General features: G+C 42.3%; 1 protein-coding gene across 5 annotated transcripts in view; it reads right to left on the bottom strand.

Annotated features, from left to right (window-relative positions):
* The window catches only part of Ubx (Ultrabithorax), a 72009-nt gene that overhangs the window by 41004 nt on the left and 13153 nt on the right, over positions 1 to 17852 (bottom strand). For 4 of the 5 annotated variants that reach the window (XM_017247664.3, XM_017247666.3, XM_017247667.3 and 1 more), the window contains one exon: positions 8944 to 8994. The exons of the other annotated variant lie outside the window; for it this stretch is intronic. In XM_017247664.3, coding sequence (XP_017103153.1) covers positions 8944 to 8994 — 51 coding nt within the window. The remainder of the gene's footprint in view (positions 1 to 8943; positions 8995 to 17852) is intronic. 5 annotated transcript variants of the gene reach the window in all.

Here is a 17852-nt window from a genome sequence, read left to right as displayed (position 1 = left end):
ATGTGTTGATCTCATGTTTTGCCTTAAAAAACAGTTTCTTTTAAGAAAAGACAATGCCATAAGTCAAGGATAAGTCTAACGATTGTTTTCGGGTCTGGTCGAGTTCGAGTTCGTGCTGCTGGAGAATTTACAACGATTTCCCGCCGAAATCCCAAATTCGCGGCGAAACATTTCTCATTCTCCTTAGCAGGCACGAAAATCTTGTCATGATCTTTTTCGAGGACACGATTGGAGAAGGCCCAGCTGGAACTCCAGAGTTCTCACATATTGGCCGCAAGGGGTCAGCGGGGTCACCCCAAGTCGTGTCTTCTGGCTTCTCTTGTTTTTTTTTTTTTGTTTTAAGGACTTGGAACAACCCGACTTTGTCAACAGCTACAGATAAATAAGTGCCTCTGGGTATTGGGGAAATGCAATCGAAATGGAGAGATATGAAAGTTCCATGAACCTCTAAATAACCTCCAAAGCATATAATCTGGCATTTACCCCGTTTCTTTTTATAATTCCCCAGCGATTAAGGCATTAAAATGTATATTTTTACAAATTCGAATACCCGCCGACTAAAATCCATCAAGGTCCCATGTCCATAAATATATTTTTCCGAACCAATTAACACTTCTGGCAGACCCATGAATAGTGTTCGTTATTTATTTTCTCCGCCGGCCACTTCATTAAGGTCTTTGGGAACAACATCGAACAATAAATTGTGGGGCCCGATAAATCAGCGAAATGTGACAGAAATTTGATAAAAACAAAAAATTTGGTTTAACTGATAAATAAAGAAAAAAATGTTTAAAAAGGGAAACGAGAGAAATACAGCATTTTAATAAAGAATCATAAATTCCAGCGGCGACGACAACAAAAGCGAGAAAAGCGACAAAAACGACTTTGGACTTGGAAGATGAGCGCTAAAAATAAATAAAACTATTAATCAGGGGAAGCTAGGGAAGAACGGAGATGGAAGCGAGTCTGAGTTTTTCCGAGGGGAAAATGAACAGCGTCAGCAATGCGGTCGTAAACAATTTTTAAAACAACTCTTTTTGCCAAGAAAGCGGATGGATGGAGCAGGAAAGGAAAGGGTGGCAGGTCTCCCCCCCTCCAAAAGGAAGAGGAAGCCGAAGCAACGACGCTTTGCCAATTGTGGCGCGGTTTTTCAGCTGCTGCCAAGAAAAGCAAGAAAAGCCAAAAGGCAACAAGAAAACGCCAAGTGCAGTGCAACAGGAAAACTCTGGGAAAACCAACAAAAACACTGGGAATAAGATGAGTGAAAGAGAGAGAGGAGAGCGAGCCAGCTAAAAAGGGGGCGGGCGGAGAGAGACGGCCATAAGAAATGCCACTTTGCGAATATTTGTGTGCCAACTATAAACACTTCAGAGCGGCCATTAAAATCACAGTGAGAGCGAGAGCGCCATTCTCACACACACACACACACGCATACGCTCGCCATGAGAGTGAATGAATGAACGGGAGAGCGCAAGAGAGCAGAATGAATAATGGCGGTGCCGCAAGACAAATAACCCAGCCCCGTCTTCGCAAGCTCTCTCGCCAGCCCTAGTGCCCTCCCGTTCTGTCCCGGGTCGTTTATATGCTCGCCTGCTTTGACTTATGGGAAATAAATCAGCAGCCGTTGAGAAGTTCACTGCACATGTGTGTGTGCGTGCGTGTGGAGGGGAAATTCTAAGGTTCACTCTCTCTCGCGTGGCAATTAATAAATATTTTTTTTTAAATAATATCGGCGGCACTTCACATCTTAATTATCGGTCGCATTAAAAATCGCTTGTCAACAAGTTCGTTATAACATACAACAATCGGCCCAAAGCTTACTTTGTGTTGGAATTTTTGCAGTGTATCTACGCGCGATTTACGAGCCACAATAAGTCAATAATTTTCGGCCATAAACCATTCGCTTTGTTTTGCAAATGTCGAGAAATGCGCATTAAAAGTATTAAGCACGTCTTCTACCCAACGATTTATGTGCGAATCGTTTTCGGTTTTTGTTCTCGTTTTTATCCACACTTTTTGGCTAATCCTGTGCTACCTTAAATTCGAACAATAAATTCTAAATAAAAATATAAATTTAATTTTCTACACACGCGACGCGACGGCTTCTTCTTCTTCTTGTTTCGGTATCGTTAGCTTTGGTTTTTGCGCATGTTCCGCAAAATAAAAGGATATTACTCAGCTGCAGGCCCCAAAGTCGCATGTTTTACGAGGGCTGCACAATTTATCGCCTTGGATTCCGCGAGAGAAATGGGAGAGAGTTTGGGCTAAAGATTGAGTGCAAGTGAGCTCCTTCATTAACTTTTCAAATAATCCAACAAAAAAAAAAAAGCGGCAAAACCAATCAATAAAATTAAGCATTTGGCGAACCCGCGATGCCAAGAAGCGACTCGAGTGCTCATCGATTTATTTATGAGCCGGTGAAAACGACTCAGAACTCGAGAACTCGAAGATACCCAGATATACGGGTATATCGGGAGAGCGGGCTCCCAGCCCCAGCACTTGAGTGCTTTCGCCGGCCATAAACCACTCGCACTCATGCTCCATCATTATTGGCTCCCAAATTCCCGTATATGGGTCATTCCACTGGGAATAGGCGCTCAAAATGCCAGGGAGAGTCCATTATATAATCGGCAATTGAAATTCCGTTTTTGATTTTCGACAGCCCCCTCAGTTGTGGTTGTTGTTTAAATTACAGTCGACACCTCATCAAAACGAGTGTTTTTCCACCCGTGCGTGGGGGCATGCGATGCATTTTAATTCCGGATCCGAAGTATTGTATCTCAACATAGCCATAAGAGGATGCGGCGTTTTGTAAATGTGTGTTTTGCTGCAGAGTGTTTTGGCCTGGCCGAAACCGATCCCGTAAGCTTGTCTTTGAGCCTCAAAAGCTCGATTGCTCATCCGCTCCGTTGCCTTTTGCCCTTTTCTAGTGCCGCCGATGGCCGACAGATGGCACTGCTGAATGAACTACACTCCACTCTCAATTCTCAACTCGTTCCCCAAAAAAGAAACCCCAAAAAAATGTGTTTGTATGTTTGTCTGTTGGTTTGTGGCGGCGGCCAAGCCTTCGAAGCTATTTTGATTTTTGTTTTTGGGTTCCCAACACGCACAAAAGCGTCATCATCGCGATGGTGATCCAGGGGGAGCGGTGGGGATTTAAACATGCGTATGGCAGAAATAAAAATAAAAAATAAAATCGCACAAATCCGCCGACGCTGGGAGTTGTTTATTTATGAGTTCGCTGAGGTGGAAACACACGAAGCATTCTCAATGAGTCTTCAGTTTATAAAGATTATGTAGCAACTGTCACACATCAGCTGCGACAATTTATAAATATTTTTATTTATAAACAAACTATTTTATCAACGGAATTTTTCCTGCTAAAATGGTTCCCAGGAGATGCGATGCTTTAGGAAAAATACAACTAAACTGTTCAATGTCAAAGCATTTGAGTTATCTTGAGAGTATGAAACCCGCCGATAGTTCCCCCAGCCGATCTCAAACATCTAACCATATAAAATCTGTAGAAAATCAAACATCTGCCGCACCTCTATAGGGGCCTGCCCTATTTGGCTTTGATGCGACGGCACCCAAAGACACAAAAAATAATAAAGGCAATTATGATTAATAAAATATGGCTGATTATAGAGCCGAGACTTTGCGGCAAATGCCAAGAGCCTCGAAATAAGGTCACAGATTTTTGCAAGTGTACGGTGCTGATGGTGGGTGGAACCCTGTTCCTGTATGTGTTTGTGTGTGTCTGTGCAACTGAAGGCACAATGATAAATGTGCGAGCGAAAGGCACAAAAAAATAGAAATTGGGTGAATAAATAGCCCAGATTCCGTTGAGCAAGCAGAAAAAAAAGGAACTCGAGGAGAAAGCCGGCGCAAGGCAAGTGGAAACAAACAAAAATTTCGCCGACGGCGAATGCGAATGCGAAAGGACAAACGTGGCTGAAAGCGCGAGAGCTGAGCTGAGCAGGGCAGAAATTCGGAAATTCGGGAAGCCAGGATACCAGGAGACCCGGAGAGCAATAAAATCAACAAACTCCGAGTAGAAAGCCATTTATCAATGGCAAAAGGAATTCGGTGCGGAAAGCCAAAAACACAGTTATGTAGTTTCAGGTTTTTGTTATTGTTGTTTTCTGGCCAAAAGCAAAGTCAGGGGAATGGAAATAAGAGAGCCAACAGGGCCAGGATGCGTGAGAGTGGCAGTAAATGGGGATACAACCGAAAGAAAAATAAGGTCTAAGATATACATAAATATTAAATAAATTAAAATAAATATTAGTATTATTTCTCAAGATAAAGATCTTTATAAGATATCCTTAAAAGTGTGCCATATGATAGAAGAAGACGGATATACCATCAAAGTACTAAGGGTTTGGCCACCCCTTTTAAAGGGTTGATTGGCTCTGTTATATTTTGAAAATACTTTACCTTTAACCACATTGATTTTGTCATATCATCTTTAAGGTTAAAAACCTCCAAATAATATAATCATTTTGAAAACATGTTCTACAAAATATGCGCATTTGTTGGCCGATTTTTGAGCCAGCTCCCCTCTTAACCCTTTCAGAAGTCCACACGCAATAGAAATATAAAAATGATATCTGCCTGAGGACAGCGACATAAATAAATAATTCTCTTCCATGTCTCTGTGTCGTCCTGTGTATCCTAATGTGTGTTTGTATGGCATGCGAAACAAGGATAACATGACTGATTATGTAAGCAAAAGCAGGGCGCCCCAAACAAAAGCGAACAGCCAAGCACATTTGGGTCCTGCCCCCCAAAAACGGTCGCCACCTTCTGGCATTTTCCGGGTGCCTTTTTTTTCGGCAGTTTCCCGCAGCAGGTTGAATGGAAAGCGGGAAGGCCGTACACACCCACTTATTGTGCTGTGCGTGTTTTTGAGAAAGTGGCACAATTTTTACTTTACGAACGCCTAATGTAATAAAGCCCGCCCCACAATCCGAGGCAGAAATGGATGGCCTGCGTTTAGCATTTGGAGCGATAAAGGCAGGAGCATCAGCAGAGAGAGAAATTAAATATCTTTACAAGGAATATATATTAAATAAATATAATATATCCCCTGAAAGCATCTTATGATAGATAGAAATTTTTCTCAGTGTAAGTAACAGCATCAGTAGCTCTCTGCTCGAAGCCATAACAAATCTGAGGTTGCCCGAAGGAATGGGAGGGTTTTGGCCATGTGTGCTACTAAGGTGGCCCAAAGCGGGGTCAACGCGCATAAATCAAACCGAAAATTATACGCATTCATCTGCTGAGCTGGCAAAAGAACAAGAAAAATATCTGCTGCCACATTGCCTTCAGGCCAGGCCAGGCCGGGCTAGTGGGTGGGGTGTCATCCCGGATCTCTACCATTTTTGGGGGAGTTTTCTAAATGGCGGAAAATATGGGTAACTGTGCGAAATCTAATGGCTACCAAAAATCGATAAAAACCGTACCGAAATACCGCACTGGAATTTGGTTGTTCACCTGACGGCCGGGTGTTGTTTTAATTGCCTGCGAATCGAATGGCAGTCGTTTGGCATATTAATGGTAATACTGTTGTCTCGGTTAATTCCAAAAATTATTATTCAAAGACAATAGCCACAAATCATTAATCTGAAGCTCAATGGCAAGGCACATAAAAAATATTATTAATTAAACAAGTTTTATGATTATTTAACGACTTTGTAATTCTCTACTTAAGAAATCATGCAAAGAGTTCAAGTTTAGTTGATATTTTTAAGTGTTTTAATTATTATAATGAGTATTAGAGTGTTCTTTGTTTATTTTTAAGGAAAGTAAAGTTCGGTTATAGCCAGAAAAGAAAGAACAAGGTAAACAAAGTAAAAATAACCGGTGTGAGAAAAAAGTATACACATACAAGAAAGAAGTATATTAAGTGCTATTATTATGGTTAGAATGCGGCTTTTTCAAACGATGATTGTTGAAAGAAACAAAAGGAAGGTTGCCAATTTTATATGTTTGAATGTCCTTGCCCCAAGAAGATGGATTAACCGGTTAGCGAGAGTGGCTTTTAAAGTTTTGTTAAAAAAAAAATAATAAAATAAAATTTATTGAAAAGTAGTGTATATATTTTAAAAGAAAACTAAACTGAGCTAATTTCCTCTTAGGAATTGTAGTCGTATTTCCCTTTGTATCTCTGCATCTGTAAGATACATCGTCGACCAGCGGTTCAAAGTGAGCTGGCCGCCAATTAACTAATTTGCCAAGTCTCTCTCGCTGGGCCAATTAAGAGGACACGGCCAACGACCAGAAAGGGAAATGCACTCACACGTCGTGTGTGTGTGAGAGCTGCAGATAATTCAACTTGCTGCAGTTGGAATTTGTCCCTACCTGAGTGTGTTTACTTGACCCCCACACTCACCTGCCGATGTCACGGAGTCAAGCGAACTGATAATTGCACTAGAACATACCGGAAATGGCATTGGAATTGCCAGGGAAAACTTTTACACTACTGATAGAGTGTGGCCTGCCGAATATCTTGGCCAATTTCAGAGATACTCGTATTCGAAATAGAGCAAATGGAACAGTTCATCGCTGGGCTGAGCGTTTTCCAATTGCTTTGTTTCATGTTTATCCGCAAAGTGGCGCCAAAGTTTATCAACAATTCAACAAATTAAGATACTTTATTGCACATTATTATGTTATTATTGTGAATTGCGTGCCATTCGCTGGGCCGCCGTGTGTGCGTGAGTGGCAGCCGGGGGGCGCCGACGCGTCGATCTCGTCGAGACATTTGCTCCACTCAGGCTCCCTCCCCTCTCCCGCGCTGATTATAAATAGACCCCGCCCGAATGATAATGAAGCCAACTCCAAAGTGTGTGCAAACATCTGGCCAACAAAACGATCAAAGCCCCAGACAGCAAGGGTGCCCATTTACATATCTCGTGTATATTTGTTGGGTTATTAAAAATCAATATGTATCTTTTAGGAAAATCTATGAAATAATTGATGCCAAAGCTGTGAACCAGGTACCAGGTGGGCCAAGCATACATTATCTTTTTCGCTGATTGATCGTATTGTTTTCGATACAAGTCTCATTACAACCAGATCACTTATTACTTAATGGTTAGCCCCTCCCCTAACTGGCCTAATGGATTGCTACCAGCTCGGGAAAAAAGGAACAGACAGATACATTTTCCAGACATTACTGTAATCGATTGGACTTTATTCTATTAGCGTCGGCATAATACACACTTTCCCCTCAAAAAACAGCCACAAATTTTCTCTATATGACAAAAAATGAGCCGCCCAAGGATGGGTATGGGTGGAAAGGAAAAAAAAACAACAAGGATTCGGGAGGCGGGGAAAACAGAGTGGAAAACCGCATTCGTAGGAATACATTTTCCGCCATAGACTTTATTAATTTTCTAATGGATTTTACGTTTTCTACAGTTGAAGATTTCAACATTTCAGATAAATATTTATGCGTGGGTGAGGGCTGGTAGGGTGGTTCTCAAGGGGCGGATACGGATACGGGATACGAGCTACAGATACCGATGTTGGCGACAGGACTCTGTGTCCCTTTTTTTATAGACAGGAATTGATTACGATTGGCAAATGGCACTCAGTGGAAGGAAGTTTTGTTTATGTTTGCCCTGGTAATTTATTCGATTGTATAAATTGCCCATAAACATATAGAAAACTGCAGAGCATGCACATATATTGAATACATATATCCTTCCCAAGGACCCTTTGGATGTTTGTTGTCTGTCGAGTGTTTGGTTAACATAACTAAAAACAGAAATTAACAGCGATTCGAGTGCCTAAACGGGCATGGTGAACCAGAGTAAATGAAATGTGTGTTTAATTGGGTATGCGGAGGAGGTAGCACTGTACCCGGCTCCACTGTACAGAGCACTGGCGTGCTCCGGGGCGATTCTTGTCAAGTGCAACCTGCTGAAAAACTGCTAACAAAATGATACGCTTTGTAAAATTCGCAGCCAGGCATCACCAATTTTCTCGCTGATTTTCTTTGCGTGCCAAGTGATACTTTTCCTCCTGGCTGGGCGGTTTCTGTGGGTGGCTTTAATTGCTCCAGTCGCACCAAGGAAAACCCTTTCCTTCCTTTCAAGTGTATGTGTTGGAAATCAGTGAGTGTGTGAGTGAGTGAGTGTCGGGTTCGAGTTGACAAACTGAATAATTGGCAATTGTTTTGGCAAATTTTATGAGCTGATAATTTCACATATTATATGTACAGAGTGGTTAAATTTATTTGGCCAACGGCTACTGGCCGGCCGGCAGCTTGTATTTTGGGGCACATGCACATGCTGAACTATGACAGGACACCGAGATATTTGTGTTCGTAGTTGGTATGTACATAGATACAGACATTCAGTAAATTCTAGAGGAGTATAGTTGGGGTTCTAGGGAGTATAGGCGTACAACACAAAACTTACAGAGATTTATTGGAATTTGAAAATTTTCGCTTTACCTCTCGAACTCTGGCAGGAGACGCTTCCTTTGACTGACACAAAATGAAGACAAACGGGGATGATCAAGATGATGATGATGTGATGATGTTGCAACATCAACAACAGCAACAACAACCAAACGCAAAAAAATCAACGCAAAAATCAAAGAAGCTCGATTCAAAAAGAGTCTTTTTGGTTTGTATTTATTTTTTTGTTGGAAAGATTCTTGGAGATGTGGAGCGGAAGGGGCTGGGTTGAGTTTTGTGTTTGTGGTTTTCGAAAAATCTGTCTGAGGTTCGGAATGGGGGACTTTGGCAATCACAAAATCAGAAGTGAGTTTCAAAAGTTTCATCAAAAAAACTAAAAATGGCTTTGCAACGTATACAAAAATGTCAAAATTGAAATCGGGATTTATTACAAAAATACAAAACAAATCATGGGTGAAAACTATAAGCTAAGGGTACACAAAAAATATACAAAAAGAACATCGACTTACCTAGCCAGTCTGGTAGAAGTGAGCCCGCAAGAGATTCTGAGTATCTCTTACCTGAAAATCAGAAAGAAGATGATGTTTAGTTATGAAGGTCAGGGACTACAAATGCCTCGGGTGGATGTTAGTAAAAAAACTGAATAAAAAACTATAATAAACTAAGAATAAATTAAATGGAAATAAAGGTGCTAAAATAGGGTATTAAAAAGATAAACATAAGATAAGTTAGTTAACTAATATAATAACTAAAGTTAGGGAATAAGTAACATTTGATTGCAGTTAAATAATGTTAGTTTTGTATAAAATTTAACAAATAAATAGATAAAGTTATAACAATATATAATGCATTGTATATATTTCATTATTTGAGGATGAAAATTTCCACTTTTTTGTTTAAAAAAAAGCATAAAAAATAAAAATTGTCTAAATTGGCGGCTGGAACTATAAAAGCAACCTGACTCCCTACGCACTGAGCCAAGTTTTTCATAAATTCTCGCATTTTGAGCAGCTTGAGGCATTTCGTTTATGCGCATGTAAATAACCCGAAGTAAATCATAATTCTAAGCTCATCCCAGGGACTGCTATGCCTTCTAGCTCCCACCTCCTCATCTTCTCCCCTCTGAGCTCTAATGCTAATCTAATAACTTTAGCCGTCTCAAGAATTTATTTGCCTCAACAGCAGCGCACAAAATTATGCACGAGGAGCAGACCCTAATCCTCCAGGCCCAAGGAGTTCCCCGAAGGAGGCGGAGGACTGGAGGCTGGAGCGCGTCAGGTGTGCGCATTAAAAAGGAGACGTCCCGTCCCGCTCCACCCGCACCTCATCTCACCTGGGCTATCCCGTGGCACGGCAATCTAGTAAAGTTTTAAATAATCGGAAACGACACGACGCACTTGGCGAAAAGTTGAAGCATGTAAAATTTGCATAAATAACAACTAAATGCAACTTGGCGCTGCAAAATGTTGCCAAATGATGAATTGAGCGAAAGACAAACAACGCAGGTGGAGGTGGGTGTGGTGTGGATGTTGGTGGGTGTGGGTGGTATTATACGGGAAATTTTGTGGCAGCTTGAGGTGGAGTAGTCTTTCCTTACACTTCATCCATTAAAATATTGTTAGTTTAACACGATAAAGCCGTTTAAATGGATTTTAAGGTAAATATTGACAGGGATAGACACTTTTCTGTGAAGAATATTCATATTCGCAGTACCTATTTCACCTTATTTTACAAAGAGGAGGAAGGGGACCCTCCAGAAAATTTGACAAAAAATCTAAAAAATATTTTGTTTCAAGATTTTGATGCAGATTGATGGAGAATCAATCCACAGTTCTTTCAATGTATTCCGTTCAAGAATCAGATCAATATTGGCAAAGATACAGGCATCGGTGTGGCTCATATAGTCGCTTCCATACATTTTCGAAATTTTGAAGGGGACCCCCCAAAAAATTTGACGAAAAATCTAAAAAATCATTTGTTTCTAGATTTTGACGTAGATTGATGAAGAATCAATCCACAATTCTTTCAAGGTATTCCGTTCAAGAATCGGATCAATATTGGCAAAGATACAGGCATCGGTGTGGCTCATATAGTCGCTTCCATACATTTTCGAAATTTTGAAGGGGACCCCCCAGAAAATTTGACGAAAAATCTAAAAAATCATTTGTTTCTAGATTTTGACGTAGATTGATGGAGAATCGATTCACAATTCTTTCAAGGTATTCCGCTCTAGAATCGGATCAATTTTGGCGAAGATATAGGCATCGGTGAAGCTCATATAGTTCCTTCCATACATTTTCGAAATTTTGAAGGGGACCCTTTAGAAAATTTGACAAAAAACCTAAAAAATAATTCGTTCCTAGATTTTGATGCAGATTGACGGAAAATCGATCTAGGAATCATTTAATGTATTCCGTTCAAGAATCGGATAAGTATTGGGAAAGATATGGAATTCCCGTGGGCCTTAATTTGGTTCCCTAACACTCCACCATGTTTTTAAGGGAGCTTCCCTAAAAAATACGACAAAAAATGGATCCAAAAATTTTTTGTAGGTTTTGATGGAGATTGGAAAAGAATTAAAATACAAATCTATTAAGGTATTCCCTTTAGGAGTATGATGTTTCATGGCAAAGTTATAGACATCCAGTTTGCCATATTTTGGATCCCCCTGATCGTTAATCGTTTACTCTATTTTTATAGGCATTTTTGCTGAATATGCATTTAAAATTGCTTACTAAGGCTTGTGAAATGTTATGTCCATTAAGAATAACAATTTCAGGTGCAATGAAACTCATTTTGAAATATGTTCTGTGACACAGCGAGCCGCCAACTTTCATTTTAGTTCACTCCCATTTTGATTTTTGATTTTGAATGTATTTTTCATGAACTCTGACGGCATTCCACAGCCACCCAAAGGCCCTTGTTTTTTTTTATCCCCCCCGACTGTTGGCAGCCAACTCAATCGACGCGACTTCGTTGGCGTCAAAAATGGGCGTAGCTTGAAAAAGCGACGAGGGGAGGTACCAGGGCGAGGGATTTTTTTTCTGTCTGCTGCGCTTTTGTATGCAAATAAATCAGCGGCGCCCCATCATATGTCGCAGAAGGGTGGGACAGAGTGGCAGTGGATGGATGAGAGGGAGGAGGGGGAGGGCATCAGCCTGCTGCAGTGCGCAAAAACATATCTCACACTATTTGTCATGCTTTTAGATACTTTTATTTTTAAATAAATTGCAAACTCTTTTGCGACAGTCGCCTGCCCGCCCAATATTTTATAATGAAAATCCTCGGCATGTGCATGTGCGCACTGCAAGTTCATGTGTGTGCTGCTGGTATGTGAACTGAGTGCAGTGGAAGCTGCAACCGAAACACAATTTTCACATTTAACTAAATTTATCGCAGAGCAGTTCAGGATTTTCGAATTGGAATAAATGCGCGCCAATGAAACCGGCAGCCAATAAATAAAAATAAATTAATGGCCCGAGTGTTGACTAATTTTTTTGTCGGGACTTTTCCGGCTTTTCACCCTTTTAGCCATCACTCGCCACAACCACCACTCCAAGTCACTTCGATTGACGGTTAATAAAATTAGGCAAATTTACGTCTCTTTACCCATCTGGCCCATTAACAATGTCCAAATCCGACCCACTCCCCGGTGCTATTATCTGGGCCCATCTCGAACCATTTGCGATCGCATCCCTTCGATGGGGCGGCACAATCTGTTACTGGGCTGGGCTGCCAAGCGTGCGAGAGTAAAGTCCCTTTGCCAGGATTTATTATTTTTACAAGATAAATGCAACATTTTACATTGGAATTTACGGGCGTGCGCCGAAAAAAAGCCCAACCAAAACAGCGCCGGAGGCAAAAACAAGCGATGGCGAGTCACAAGTTGGGGTTATAGTGGGGTCATTTACAAAGAGGTTGAAATAAATAATATATTATTTTTATCAAAGTATTTTTTATAATAAAACTAGAGGTTTTGGTAGAACTATCAATTCTAGGGGAGCTTAAGAGCTCGATTAGTCAGCTAGAAATTAGGCCTATCTTGCTTTCTTAATTTTAGATAATTTTGTAAATTTTTCTAATATATTATAAATTTTATAATTAACCTATTAATAACTGTCTGTGCCTTTCCACTGTGCCTTAAAAATAAATTTGTTGTGGCAACATGGGACCCAGAAGTTGAGGCAACACCAACAATGGCCAGCGGCCTTTTGGCCATTTTCGATAAAGCACATTTAAACAAATGAAAATCCTTTAAACAAGGATAACACACAGAGAGCACGTCCATGCTCGGTTTAACCCCATGACTCCTGGCCGCCTCCGCCCTCCGTCCTCCGCCCCCAGCCTTGAAGGACTACCTACCCTCGAGCCTCGTCCAGCCTCGGATTCACTTGAGTGTGTAATTGTGTATTTATTTGCGTTATTTGACAAAATATCAACAAGCACAATCAATCCTCAACAGTCAGTGGAGAATGGACAGTGGCCGGTGGAAGTGCCGGCCCATGGAGACTGACCCGCCGCCATCCATTGCCTCCTCCGGGTCCGCCCCCCCAAGGAGAGAGGGGAAAATTGCAAATGCTGCCATATGTCTGCCAGGGTCGCCGGCAGAGAAATCCATTTAAATTAAAGCTGAGTTGAGCTGCATTCGAAAAGGCATAAATATCGGTGTGTCCCGGACTGTATACACTCTATATGTATGTCGGGGATGTTGCTACATGGGTGTGTGTGTGCGCTTGTGAACTTTCAATTTGAGCTGAATTCAAATTTAGTCCAGGCCATGGCAATAAAATGTGCACAAAAAAAAACGTTTGTTGCTCTCTGGCTCTGGCTTTTGCTTTTCCCTTTTCTGGATCTGAACTTTGGCTCAATTTTCGCACAAATTTACAGACTGCTAAGGCCCAGACTCTTCAGACCCGAAAAAGAATCCAAAGGAGGGGCAAGTGCAATTGTATCTTATGCAAATTTTCGTAAATTAAACAAAATCTTTAAAAACAGAAAAATAAGTTTCGAATATCGAACTGGAGTTATGGTCCCGAGTTCCAGTCCCGATCCCAGGCCTAGGACCTGCAGGACCTCCAATAACTCGGAGTGGAGTAGTTGCTGAAATGCCAGGACGCACAATGTCTGCCTGCCAGTCCCTCTTTTGTGAGTATCTGTGTGTGAGTTCAGAGTCTATGTATGTGTAGAATGCGACAAAGACTTATGGTTTCAGTGCCGGAATTAGAAGCTTTCTCTGCCTGCATTTCCACTGAACACTGCACTTGTTGTTGCTGGTATTGCTGTTGTTGCTGTCGGTGGAACATTTGTCGTCCTTGTTGCTGCTGCTGTTGCCCGTTGCAAAATATATTGCAAATAATTCTCAATATATCGTAAAATGTCTGCTGCTAGTACAGTAAATATGCAAAGCTCGTTTAGCGCAAACAGCGGTGGGATGCGCTCATGGGCTGGCAGGGGAGTGCAGCAGTGGGCTGGACTGGGTTTTGGCCAATGGATTTTGGGTATTGGCAACTTTTGGTGTTGGCCAAAAGAAAAGGTTTGAAAAAAGAGAGGATGTATAAGCTAACCTTTTTTAATAAAAGGTATATGGTCCACACTTCAGGCCACATTCATGGCTGGGAAACATATGGCCTGCCACTGGGAGTGCATTGACGGTGGGGTCGCACCCTTTGACAGTTAATTTTGCAATTGTATTTCAATGGCCATAAATCCCATGTGCGTGTTGGCCCTCACAGGCAGCTGATAAGGTTGCAGCTAATACGGAATCTAATTAAATTTTAGCCGCATAGTACACACCCACCCACACTGACACAGACAGTAACAACTGGCAGTGCAACTGCAACAGCACTCTGTGTTGCATACACATTGATCAATTAACAGGCAATATTTTGCGACTGGCAATGGGTTAATTTATAAGCAAGTGCCATCACACATTACTTTACCTCTTTCTATTTCTCATACGAAGTTGTTGCTACTTTAAAGGACACTTCCCACAGGACGACAGGATATGGAAGGGGTGTGTGCCACCGAACCATATTGTTAATGGCGTAAAATCCGGGAAGCAAATAAAGCGGCGAGCACGCGACTCTGCCGCATGGCCGACAGGTGCTGCAATGGCCGCCTGTCTCGGCCGGACCCACCCTCTCTCTCCCTTTCTCTCTCTCTAGCTGTCTCTCTCTCTGCCGGGGCATGTGCTCGGCAGGGGGTTGCTTCATCCCTTCCGCTCCTCGCTCCTTGCTGGAAACCCCTGCAACTGTTTCCCTGTGTGCTTGTCTGTGACGGCATTCCCAGGCAGTCGAGGAATGCCAAAAGTGCATTTCCCTCCTCTTTCTTTCTCTACGTCCGTCTCTTTCGCTCGTGGAGTTCCCATCTCTCTCTCCTGTGGGTCTGTTGGTTTTGGCCTGCAATTGTTTTGCAAAGAAGTCCCCTCGAACCGTGTGCTAAATGTCAAGTTCAAATGGCAAAGTTCCTCAAATGAAATGATGCTGTGGCAGGGTGGCACGGGTGGCAGGATGGCAGGGGCACCCGAGGAAGTGGAAGTTGCAGATGAAAGTGGAGCTGAAATTGTTGTGCCACCTCGTGTTGCTTGTGCAGAGCAGTTTATGATCTGTGAATTTGTTGCCAATTTGCAATTGTTGCTTTAACCGTTTAGTTAATTTGGCCAGAAACTTTTGTGGGAATTCCTAGAATGTGTTCTCCTATGCTCCTAAGCTTAACCTTTCCTGACCCCTAGGTGGTGCACTTTTTAACCCTACGAATTCTCATTATAACGGTATCACACACACTAGCATAGGGACATGAATAAAGTACTCTGGGGTGTGTGGTTGTGCGTCTTCTACTTGGGCGCGTGTGTTAAGCTTCACTTGAATGTGATTTATGTGATCCGTTGAGAATTTATGGCCCCAAGTTTTGCTGGCTAACACATACTACTGAGCACTGTGTGTGTGTTTGTGCTACCGCGTGGTGCGCCTTTTCTTCCCCCTTTTTACTGTTGTGGCTGCCATTGTTGCCGTTGTCAACGTCTCCCTGCCACTGGCCAACCCTTTCTGTCCTCCAGAAGCTGCCAAGTGACACAAACAAACAAAAGAATAATGTATAGTTGGGGAAGGCAAAACTACATACAACTAACTATTTTCTATATACATATATTAGATAGCCCAGCACTTCCAGCTGCAGTGGCGCCTCTGGGAGTCCCGAGACCCACAATGATTGAATTGTCAACTTTTGTGCTTCCTCTGTGGGTTTTATTTAATCCACAATGAAAAATATAACCCTTGAATGAATATAACTTATATGAAACCAGCTTCCTTATTAGTTATTTTATTAAATAATTATCATTAAAGTTTTTTTTAATTTTTTAAATATTTTTAAAATACAATTTTCATACCTCATTAAAACTATAATTTATTTCTGTGCAATCCTGGCTTCTTGTTGGAACGCTTTTAGAATAATAAGTGACACCACTCGCTTTTCGCATTCCCCATCTCTCCACAGCCCCACCCCCGCTCTGCCCCATTAAATTATGAAATTGCTGAGCGTCCGCCGCGTTTGCAACTTTAAGTGACATTTGTGTGACAGACATGTGCGCGTGCATCCGTGAGTCCGGTTCGTGTCACACGTGCTCCGAACCGAAGGCATCCGAAAGATACAGATAATTTTGTGCCCTGAATCTAGCTGGCGAAATTTGCGCCTCAAGCGGGTCAAGTGATTTGTTTATGGCCCGGCCGGAGAGCTCAACGGCTGGCAATTTGTTGTGACATGTGTAAGCGGCAAGAAACAGGAAAAGCAACAACAACATTGGCCATAACACCAGCAACCAGCCACCATCAACCAGCAACAACACACAACAACAACTCATTAACCCGTGCTGAACTCTGCAGCCCCCCTTAACCAAACTGACAGCTACAAAATTGAGTTAGTTAACAGTTTTATACGCCGAGGCGCGCATTTCGCGTGTTTTCTGCTGGAATTCAAAAGAGATACAGATACAGATTCAGGTCTCGATTCAGAACCCAACCGGACGATGCAACTGAACCGGGCCGAAACTGAAGACGGTCGACGGGACAGATAACACCCAAGACCCAAGAGTTTCAGGGCCCGGATCCGAGCTTTAAGGCCCGTGACTTCCAACACCAACAACCACAATACAAAGAAGTCCAAGTGACACTCACAAAATCTGACAGAGGCTGAGGCTTTGGTTAAAGTACAGGGAGAGAAAAAAGGTCGTAGTTTACCTTTTAGATTCCAATTTAAGTAGTTGGTTTATTAAGATTTAATCTAAAACCTTAAACCTTAGTATTTAGTTATTATTTACAAAATAAAGTCTAAGTTCCTTTTGCCACAAGCTCTCCTCTCTGTGCATTGTTGCTGAGTGACTTGCGCGCATGCGCAGCCGTTTTGCTTTATTACAAGGACAAGGACTGGGCTTAAACGGGGTCTGGGAAGGAAAGGGGTCTGGAGGAGCTCAAAAGGGGCCTGTTGGGGTCCGGAGGGAACCGGCCTGCCAAGTGACACATGAAAACGAAACGAAAATGACAGCAGCAAGTGACACTTGGCCGGCAGCGAAAAGCAGCAGCAGCAACTGAAGCCTCCGAGGATCGGTTGGAAGTGAGGGGGCGGTGTGCGTACACGTATAGCTGACCATTGTAATTTCATTTGTAATTAGCTGAATACAGTGTCCGAGATCGCATGGCACAGTGGGTCAAAATATAATGAAGGCTTTGTCAAAAAAATATACAAACTAAATGCCAGGGTTTTTGGTGCGACATTTTGGTGCGGCGTATGCCATATTTTATTTCCATTGCCAAAAGTGTCATGTTACAGAGATTTATGGACGCTGTCATGACGTTGTCTCTCTCTCTCTCTCTGAATCTCTCTGTCCTTTTCTGTTGGAAGAGTGTGTGAGCTCACGCCCAAAAATTTTGGTCATGTTTTGTGTTTGTGTCACAGACACAACCCAACAAAGTTGCGCATAAATACAGAAAAAATACTTTTGACCAATTCCAAATGCATCACAACGCATCGCATCGAGTGCGATAAACAGGGCCCAAAAATACTTGGCTTGGCGTTCGACTTTTGGCCAGTTATCAGGCCCAGGTTCGATCGGTGATTTATGGCCGAAAGTATTCCTTGGGCTTGGTCTTGGGCCACCTACCTGTTCTGTTCTATTTTGAAAACCGATAGCCCTAACTTTCTTTTCCAGCCTCCTCCAGTCTCGAATGTTTGGGTAGCTCAGGTGTCAATACACTCGCACACGGCAGCCGCAGAGGCGTCTCTTAACCATTCTCAATCCCATTTCCAGTCCCTGTTCCCCCCCTCTCCCCATCCCCTCTGCGGTGGCATGGCCAAAACCCAACTGACAATGACATATTTGGCTGGCACTTTCATCGTACGTCCATGTTAATATGCTCAGGATTTATGG

The sequence above is a fragment of the Drosophila bipectinata genome, chromosome 3R, assembly GCF_030179905.1.
Source record: "Drosophila bipectinata strain 14024-0381.07 chromosome 3R, DbipHiC1v2, whole genome shotgun sequence".
NCBI classification, from domain to species: Eukaryota; Metazoa; Arthropoda; class Insecta; order Diptera; family Drosophilidae; genus Drosophila; species Drosophila bipectinata.
This window is presented reverse-complemented; position numbering and strand designations above follow the sequence as displayed.